The 9658-nt window shown below is 36.7% G+C and overlaps 2 protein-coding genes across 2 annotated transcripts in view; both read right to left on the reverse strand.

Annotated features, from left to right (window-relative positions):
- Positions 1–465: 465 nt before the first annotated feature.
- Positions 466–4411, reverse strand: LOC107690954 (E3 ubiquitin-protein ligase rnf213-beta-like). The gene is made up of 10 exons (XM_016489394.1): positions 4306–4411; positions 2855–3592; positions 2601–2756; positions 2279–2445; positions 1916–2190; positions 1588–1832; positions 1213–1416; positions 896–1109; positions 742–797; positions 466–643 (listed from the first exon to the last, which is right to left on the reverse strand). Exons 2-10 carry the CDS (start codon positions 3562–3564, stop codon positions 466–468), a joined length of 2205 nt encoding a protein of 734 aa, XP_016344880.1. The 5' UTR covers positions 3565–3592; positions 4306–4411.
- Positions 4412–5512: 1101 nt separating this feature from the next.
- dnai2a (dynein, axonemal, intermediate chain 2a) overlaps positions 5513–9658 on the reverse strand; it is a 4489-nt gene continuing 343 nt past the window's right edge. Inside the window, exons 2-12 of the mRNA XM_016489402.1 lie at positions 9338–9502; positions 8603–8721; positions 8300–8442; positions 8111–8224; positions 7736–7875; positions 7474–7596; positions 7179–7399; positions 6656–6791; positions 6411–6557; positions 6035–6234; positions 5513–5821 (exon numbers count right to left, since the gene is read on the reverse strand). Of these exons, the coding sequence (XP_016344888.1) occupies positions 5764–5821; positions 6035–6234; positions 6411–6557; positions 6656–6791; positions 7179–7399; positions 7474–7596; positions 7736–7875; positions 8111–8224; positions 8300–8442; positions 8603–8721; positions 9338–9502 (1566 nt within the window). The 3' untranslated portion in view covers positions 5513–5763. The remainder of the gene's footprint in view (positions 5822–6034; positions 6235–6410; positions 6558–6655; positions 6792–7178; positions 7400–7473; positions 7597–7735; positions 7876–8110; positions 8225–8299; positions 8443–8602; positions 8722–9337; positions 9503–9658) is intronic.

A 9658-nucleotide genomic window follows, 5' to 3' on the forward strand; every position in this document is an offset into this window, starting at 1 on the left:
AATCCCATATAAATCATTCCACAACTACAAAGAAGAATTAACAAAACCAAAAATGACTATTTTATAGATCCAGTCACCTATCAAGTTTTCTGACCTAAAAAAAATTGGTATTGTACAAAGACATTTGACTGATAAAGAATCTAAAAGACACAAATTGACCTCTTGGTATAATTCAAAGAACATCAAACAGTGTCTAAAGAAGTTTCACATTCTTAAAATCTAGCATAACCTTTAAGTTGATCGGTTGTATTGATTACTACACCTGTATTTCTTTAGGGTAAGCAAATTTAGACTCCTTCATCAGAGGATTGTGTAGCAGCCCATCTCTCCATTTACTGAAATCCATTTGAATTTCATTAAGCATGGACAAGAGCTGATTTTGCTTTTGTTTCATTTCCTCCCCACCCTGCAAAATAAAATAATTTGCTTACAAATACCACCCTTAAAATGACTTTCAGGAAGATATCAATGATACAGTACCTTTGAAAAATAATCATGAAGAATTTCAGCCGTTTTAAGTAGGAGTTTGAATGAGAGCACTGTGACCCTGTATTGTGGGACAAGTCGAGTGATTTTGCAAACACTCTTGTGAACATTTCTGCAACACCGAAGGATTAGGTCAAATAACTTGGGCTCCATGATTCTGTGATTAAAGAAATTCTGCATTAATACCTGCCTAATATCAAAGTTTTAAGAACAAGCTTACTATGTTTAATAAATACATTTAATAAACTTGCACACCGTTCTCTGTCCTCCTCAACCCTCTTCAACAAGAGGTTCAGAACCTTTTCAGTTGCCTGCAATTTAATAAAGCACACATTTGTTGGTATGAAAATGTTCTCTCTGTGCCAAATGCAAAACCTGTAGAGCAAACTATGTGCCTTTAATCAGGTACCTCCAGGTTTTTTTCTGTGCAGTTGTGATCAGTGTTTTGTTCAGCCTCCTTCATTCTATACATCAGGGTCTGGATCAGGAGTTCAGGAACAATTCCTGTCAACTGGACAAACTCGGGGACATCCTCAAAAGCCACCATGGAAAGCCAGCTTTTCAACAAGTAAGGATTATCCTTGGTCATTGATGAGTGATCTTTGATCAGCTGATGGACCATCCTACAATTTTAGAAACAACACATGTAATATGCCTCATATTTATATTCAAGTCATAAAATTTTGAGAAATAAAAATAAGCTCCTCTAAAAATATTTGGACAAACCTCCTTTTGTCAGAGAGTCCTCTAATTCTCTCCCTGAAAGATGGATACTCTATATTTTCAAGCCCTGCCCATCTCTGTTCGATCATAGCTGAGTCTGGATCTGGCATTGCTCCTGACTTTCTCAGTAAATGAAGGACTGGAACAAGTAGCACCACTTCTGAGATCAGCTTCCTTGCACATTGATTCATCAGTCCCGTCACAGTGCTAAAAAAGCAACCAAAATTATGATGACATTGCGGTGTCTTTTAAGACATACCTATGTAAAACAGTAACAACTATTCAGTAGGCAAGGCTTTGTTTTATAGTGTGCATTAGGGGACACGGATAAAATCAAATTATCTGAAACTACAGATTTATCCAATAAACCTTACTCACTAGTCAATTAAAGGTACGGCTGTTAGGGTTGTTTGCATTTCTCCAAGAGAAGCAGTCATTTCAGAGACTACTTGACAGAGTTTGCCCCAGTCCTTTGTGCCGAGATCCACACCACAGCCACAGCACACCTGGAACACCGAGAGGGCTGCTTCCAATGATTTGCTGACAGACGAGCTCTCTGAAGGTTTCCCTCCAGATCCTCCTTTCAAAATCCAACTCAGTCTACTAGAAATCAGTTCTGAGACCTAAAACAAAGATGGCAGAGCTATAATTCTTCTACTCTGTTAGGATAGTCTTTCGAAAATGGAATGAAGAAAGCCACACCTACTTCTATTTGAGAAGGGGAAGGATGCTCTGGAAATTTCAAACGTCTCATGACTGACTGAAAACCTTGTTTGTAACTGTTTAGGTGTTGGATAAGTGTCTTGTTGTCTTCATCATTAAATGACCCCCATTTCTTAAACACTCTGTCCAGCAGTGCATGTGCAGATGTCTCCCAGCGTTTGCAAATTTCTTCTTGTGCATTCTGAAAGATCCAGTCCGTCACCCGTTCTTTAACAGATCTTGAACTTGAACTTATGTAACCTTCATAAAGGTGCCATTCTTGAGAGGAAACAACACAGATCAGGTATTACATCACATACAATGTACAATGATTTACCAAAAAAAACTTATGTAACACTTTCAGTACCTTTTACTGTATTTTCAGTGGGGACATAAACACGTCTTAATGCTGTTTCCATAATGGGGCCACTTTGTTTCTGAACTGCATATCTGTATTCTATTGGAACACCCCTGTCAATGCCTTGCCAAAGTGAAAATGTTGCTTCAATCAAATAGCCTTCCTGTTGTAGACCCCTAAGCAAAAATAAATGACATTAAAGTAAAAAACACTTTACAACACAAAGATCACATAACTTTTACATGTTATAGTACAATTCAAATTTTATTTGCTACCTATAGGCTATAATATAGGCAAATATGTTATCATTATACATTAATGAGAGACTTACAAAAAATATGTAATCTGTAGTTCAAAGACTTTATTCCCTTGAAGGAGCAAAAGAGAGTCATGCTGTCTGTTAAATCTGAATTTTTTGTCCAGAACAGCATAAATGTAGAAAGTGAACACTGGCTGTTCGGCTGGAGCCCTCACTGGGGAAGGTTTTCTATGGAAATAATATTATTATTATTAGAGGTCATATTCTGTATCTATTTAGGTTAAATGTTTGATTTGATAAGTGCATTATATTATAATTTTGCAAACCTTCTTTTGCTATTGTCCTGAACTGTTGCTGTCTGATTCCTCTGCTCCTTAGACTGTTCAGTCTTTCCCACTCCAGCAGCTGCTGCGTACAATTTAGGTTCTTCTGTTATTGACTTGAGTTTAGTGTCCTTTTGTGAATCTCCTTCTGAACATTTTTTATTTGCAGCTTTGTCTTTCTGATCGTCTCCATCTTGGTTTCTGCAACCATCTGATAGTTTGGTCTTTTCTTTTGTCTCCTCTGTAGGTTCCCTTGTTTCACCCACTTTCCTTTTCTTCCTCTCAACACTTTCATCCTTTTGTCCATCACTTTCATTTCCTTTGTTCCTTGACAGGCCAGTTTCCACCTCCATCTTAACATCTTCAGGACCGAGTTCTGTTGACACTTCTGTGGTCTCAGTGTTGCCATTGAGCTCTGTTTGTGTCTGTTGTGTTGCCTGACTAACAGTCTCCGTCTGAGTCTCCTTGTTTTCCAGCCCACTTGGGCTTGTTTGAGTCTGAGCATCTTTACTCAGCGGTTCAGGCTCTGTTGAGCCCGAGCTGTGCCCTCCATGGTCTCTGGATCTGGATGGGCTTGGGTGACTAGTATACTTGCATTTCGTTTGGCTCTGCGAACGTGTTCTGGATGATGATGTCCTACCATCTCTTTTTTGGGCCACCTTCTTCTGTGCACCTGCCTTTCCTTTCTCTCCACTCTTTCTCTTCCTTGTCATTTTCTATCGTCTCACAGCTTGTGGCTTCCTGGTTGTTGCAAAAGAGGTTCAAGTGTCAAAGATTCTCTAAGATAAATATTTTATAAGTATGTATAATATATAAAAATAAACATAACAATTGTATGCATTTTAAAATTAAAATTAATTTTTGTTTTACTATTGGCCTACTGCCATTAATCAGAAGTGAGGAAGGTAGTGCTGTAGCTGCAGTGCTGTTTTTTTTATATCATATGTCATAGTCTGCTTTACAGAAACCACAGTCTAACCATGTTAAGGAGCCAACCACGATTTTACCTGTGGTTATTATGGTCTTATTGCAAAAAATACAGTTAAAATATGGTTATTATACAACGACTACGGAAACTTTTCATAAGGGATCACAGAATATTGCATTGCCTGAATGACTGCAACGACATATCTTCTAAAATTCATAATAAGGTTTTATGTTTTTCCTCAGCTCAAAACTTAAATAACCATAACTCATAACCATCTCTGCTCATCAATAACAACTTCCTCATAACTTCTCTTAGGTTTCCTTTATCAGAAATAACTGCCTCACACATTTCCCGAAAAGAGAAATCTAAAAAAGTGTCTAAATACAGTTAAATGAGGACAAATTTGAGTAAAATATAGAATTCAAAACAGCATATTAGAAAAAATAGATGAATCATAAACCTCGTTTGCAAAACAAAACGAGTGTCTATAATATTAACAACAAAATAGGCCTACATTATGACTTACCTGAATTGACCCTTGGCATTGTAAAAAGATGACACATACATGTTTTGGAGAGTGCCTCTCCCTGAATAGTCATCACTCCTGTCAGCAAACCGATCTATTCGTTGCAGTTCCCCTCAGTTCGGCTTCTTATTGCATTCGCTACACTTTCAGTTTCGTTTCACCAGCTGGTTTCTAGACACTGGCCGTTCCCTCTTTACAACTAACGAAAGCTTCACTCATGAATATTAATCTTATCCGTAAGCTGACGTTGCATGACCATGCATAGTTTTATTTTATTACTAGGGCCTATATTTTAGATAGTTTAAACTAAAATGTAGGGGAATAAGAATTATAATTAAGGTCGATACTTGGGGAAAAATAGCTAAAATATATCACATTTAAAACAAGGTATCACGGAGCATTTATTTAACGATAGCAAAAGTAAATTTCTTACTTAAAGTAATGTTTATCTCTGTTTTATATGAAGAGTTTATTTGCAAAAGCAGGTAACTCCGTTTTTATTAATGTTCATAAATCTTCTTTTTTATTGTGTTATCATGTTTTTATTGTTTTATTGAGTTATTCAGGCGTGTATTTTTGTTAGTTATTATTATTTAATCAAAACAACCCAACTGCAGTTTGATTGGTATTAACTGGAATGCAGGATAAAAAAAACAAACAACAACAAAAAACATGATTTCTGAACATTTTTTAAAACGGAGTAATCTGTTTTTGCAAATGAACTCTTCATTCATATATATATATATATATATATATATATATGGGATGGGAATACACAGAGGATGGGAATACTCTGAAGCCTACTGTAAATAGATTTATACAAACTGAGAAAGTCAAAAACCATTAGGTTATGCCGCACTCTCTTCTATTATTTTTTTTATATTATTATTGTTAAATTGTACTATTAAATGAACATTCAAAATATTCTAATAACTTATAATGTTACTGTAATATTTAATTATTACTATGACTGAAGGAATAGGCACCTTAAAAAAGAATCAAGATGGGGCTCAGTTCCTGGGTTATTTCATGCTAAAAGGTGGATTATTATTTCATCCTCACATCCACAAAAAGTGCTAATGTTAACATTAACCATCTTAACGACAGTACACTTCAGAAGAAATATTTCCATCATGTGCCAATATTTCATGCCAAGGTTTACATAATACAAAACCAAATGAAGTAGACCATTCACTTTTGATGGTTTTTTAATGCTGTTCATTTTTGCATTAATTCAGGGGTATTTGTGTATATTATGTCTTAAAATTACAATAACTTGCACATGTAACACACTCACAAGTTTACAGTAAAAACAGAGATTAAAGGACACATTCATATTTCACATTTAATTTTCAAGCATGTCTTCAACTGATACTGAGTTGGTTTATGTATTATGGCTTATGCTAAAGTTATGGCTTAAAAAAAGTAATCAGTAAACAGGTGGGCTTTCAAGCTTTCTTATTTGGCATCTTTAGTATCCGTGTTCTGCTTGGATGCCTTTACACACACCACTTTCCTGCATGGGGACAAGAAACAACCTTAGAAACCATAGATGCAAAACCAGCCAAACTACATATCTTTTGTTGATTGGCTGGTATATACTGATGACTGCTAACATATTGATTCATGTCAAAATCATACCATGCCTGACAGTCAAACAGTTAAGATTTAAAATCTTATTAAGAGTGGAATCCAACCGCGTTAATCCTGAAAGCAAAACATCCCTGACCTTCTCTCTTTCTCCTCATCCTTTATTTTCTTCTTCTCAGCTTCCACAGTCTCAAAAAACTCCCTCTCTGTACAGGCCAGAAGTTCCTCCATGTCATCTTTTCCTCCCTCATCCTCTACGGAGGAGCTTTGTTTCATTTGATGCCTCTCTCTGTACTGACCTTCCAGAATCTTTTCTCTCTTGGTCTCACGTTCAAACATCTGAAATGAAGTAAAAATCCACTCCAACAGCTCAGCGTACATCAGAAGGAATCGTATCTCTTTATAGTTCACACAAAAATTAAAATGGTCATCATTTACTAAAATCTCATGTCAATATGAATTTTTAAAGTGTGAACGTGTTTGCATATGTGAAGGAAATTATGTTCATGTCTCACTTCTGAGACCAGGGCCTTCTCGTTCTTCTGCAGAGTGCACAGGTCTGGTGACATCTTCAGCAGTCTAACGGTTCCTAGCTGAGATCCACAGCACACCAAAGAGTCTTTATCTCGTACACGGATGCTGTACAGAGCTTCATCACAAACCTATGAGAAAAAGAAAAACTCATAAACAGTATAAACAAATAATGATTTTATATTTAAATGGGAGACATTCTCAGTATGAGGAGATGTTTAGGTCTGACTTTGAGATTGAGAATGGGGTCCTTCTGTTTAAACAGTATGTCCCACACATCCAAGGTTCCGTCCATCTTCACCGTAAAGAAGACAGAGGGTCTGACTGGACTCCAACAGCCATCTAAGAGATAGGTCATGTGATATCTGTAGAAACAGTTTCTATGATTTTGTGATTCCAGGAGCTCTTTGTACGTTCTTCAGTTAAAAACAACAGTTAGTGAGGGAACATTTTTTTTTAAATATGATTTGATTTAATGTGTTTTTTAGCCTTTTAATTCAGTTAGATTGTTTTGTATTAATAATAATGTATTCATTTAAATACTTTTTAAAGTATATCAATTTAAATAAAGCATATCAATTTAAATAAAATTTAAAGTCATCCTGTGGCCCCCTAGGCATTCTGGTTGGGAACCATTGACTTAAAATATAGTTGATCCAACTTTGCATCACAAACAGTAAAATAAAACCCATCTGATTGGTATAACTGCTGCTCTGTCAGTACTGTATTTCAGAACAATAACAGTTTCTTACTTGGACGAAATGATGGAGGACTCTTTGATATCCTCTGACCAGATGCGGGCGGTCCAATCAGCAACAGTCAAGAAGTTCTTCGGAAAGAAGGGGTTCCTCTGGAGGGCGTAAATGGGGCCATGGTGTCCGCTGTACATGCATACAATCGGATCATCTGTGGTCTCTAACTTGCGATTGCACGAGACCACAAGCCCCTGCTCTGTGCCCACCAGAAACTTTGCCTTTTGTAATCAAAAGCAAAAAAAACTCTCAACATGAAATGGAATGAGACAAACAAAATGAGAGCTGCTCTTACCATACTGTTTTCAAACTCCATTGAGACTGCACCAAGGGCATTTTCACGGTTTCCCTTCTTACTGGGATCCAGCACGAGCCGCTTGGTGGGCTCATTCATATTACGAATGTCCCAGAACAGTACCTGGTGTCAGATAGATACTTCTTTGAGTACAGTATGTAATCTGACTAATTTGAAGGGTTTGTTAGTATAGCGATCCATTCTGTGAAATATTGGTGGCTTATTTGAATGTTTTTGGACTGTTTTGCCACTGTACACAGACCTGACCATCTGTAGAAGCTGAGAAAGTTTCAGTGCCTATCTTTGTCTGCAGCCAGATGACCTTGTAGACAGGATCTTTATGGCTATGCTCAGTGGCGGACATCTGTACTGGCTGGCTGCCACTCCGAGTGTCCCAATAGCCTGGAAAGAAGGCAAACTCTGTGACTTGAGAACATTTGTGTACCGTTACGTAAATACATTTACAGCTGTGATTTCAAACATATATCTGTGATGTTTACAATCAATGGCAAACACATAGTAGACTGTAAGGAATTGAGCATCACTGAGCTTGCACAAATTTGTCTGATGAATGGAAACAAGCACATCTCCCTATATAATCATTTATATGCAATTCATATTCACAATAAAAACCCACCGATCTGTCCATTGTAGCTTCCTCCAATAAGGATGTGAGTATCTTTGTGGTTGTACTCCAGACAAACAAGCGGAGATATAGGTTTCAGAGTCATCTCCGGTTTATTGCAAATTTCTGTAGATGAAAGAAAAATATATATATTTACCAAATACATAAATAGTATCATCAATGAAACTGTGTATAACATACCAATGTTCCATATGTAGGAGTCAAAGCTCATATTTTTGGGTGCTCTCTGAAATTCCAGGCAAGAGTAGGCAACGGCTAGTTTATGATAATCAAGCGGGTGCCAGGACAAACTGGTGGCAGTGCGTTTTACTTTATTTGGGTCCCTAGAGAAAATCACATTGGATTTTGGTTAAAGTTGTGCCACATAAATCACACACTGCATCTACCTTTCTTTCTACTTATTTATTGATCCACCCATCCATCTGAGCCAAATCATGTGTACATTAGTTGTTCATCCTAATGTGCTCTAATAAGTGTGCCCACCTTAGCATACTGATGATTCTTGCTGATGGCTCGTACTCCATTTCCTGCACCCCCTCCTCATCTTTTAAATCTGGGAAACAATCTTCTGCATCTTTACACTGGTTGCAGTGTTCCATGACCTTCAGTTGACAAGAAGACAAGAATTCATGAAGTGATTGTGTTTCTGAGGACATGTGAGATTTAATAAGCAGTTCTGAAAAAGATGGAGATAAAAGCTGAAACCAAAGTCAAATTCAATCCAGTTATCTCACTCTTGTCTTAAAAGGATTTGTGCACCATAAAATGAAAAATCTGTCATTATTTACTCTCACGTTGTTCCAAACCCATGAGTTTTTTTCTTCCATGGAGCATAAAGGAAGAAATTTGTACAGGATACTCTTGTCTATCCAATTAAAATGAATAGAGACAGCAGCTTTCAAGCTTTACAAGGATGCAAAAGCTCCATAAAAGTATAAAAGAATGACAAATATATTGCATCTGTCTCATCAAATGGGTTTGAAAAAACATGAGGATGGGCAGATATACAGTATTTTCATCTTTACCTGAACTATTCCTAAAATTTGCAGACATTTAAAGTAATGTAAACAAAATTCACTTTCTTTAAATCAGAGTCATGCTCTTTGCTCAAGAGAGGGGGGAAATCGCTCACCAAGCTTATTCTATCATTGAAGCACATTATTGCTCACTTTGCAGTGCCTGATATACTGCTCAAATGTTTATGGTGTTGGCACTCACGCTAGCAGTCTCCATAACCATGTGCTGACAATGCTCATCCTTCAGATATTTCTTCTTGTAGCGGGCAGTCACCTCCGTGTCGTCTGCATTGATCATTTTTGCCCACCCCCCTTCTACATGGTTTATTCCTTGTGACACTTTTTCAAATGAAGTCATTGTGCTCACCTGAACAAGTCAAACAGACATTTTCATCATGTCTTAACATATTGCTTAAAAAAAATAAATAAATAAAAATAAAAAGAAAAAAAAATATATATATATATCTATATATATATATATATATATATATATATAGATATATATGCCCAAGAAACTCATATG

Source organism: Sinocyclocheilus anshuiensis, unplaced genomic scaffold (assembly GCF_001515605.1).
Source record: "Sinocyclocheilus anshuiensis isolate Anshui unplaced genomic scaffold, SAMN03320099.WGS_v1.1 scaffold1885, whole genome shotgun sequence".
Lineage (NCBI taxonomy): Eukaryota > Metazoa > Chordata > Actinopteri > Cypriniformes > Cyprinidae > Sinocyclocheilus > Sinocyclocheilus anshuiensis.

Excerpts from the sequence above, each read along its gene's own strand:
- LOC107690954 (XM_016489394.1), bottom strand. The coding sequence starts at position 3,564 with ATGACAAGGAAGAGAAAGAGTGGAGAGAAAGGAAAGGCAGGTGCACAG. Across the intron at positions 2,446-2,600 it reads CTACAGATTACATATTTTTT|GGGTCTACAACAGGAAGGCT; the intron begins GTAAGTCTCTCA and ends ATTTTTGCTTAG. Across the intron at positions 644-741 it reads GTTGAGGAGGACAGAGAACG|AATCATGGAGCCCAAGTTAT; the intron begins GTGTGCAAGTTT and ends CTTTAATCACAG.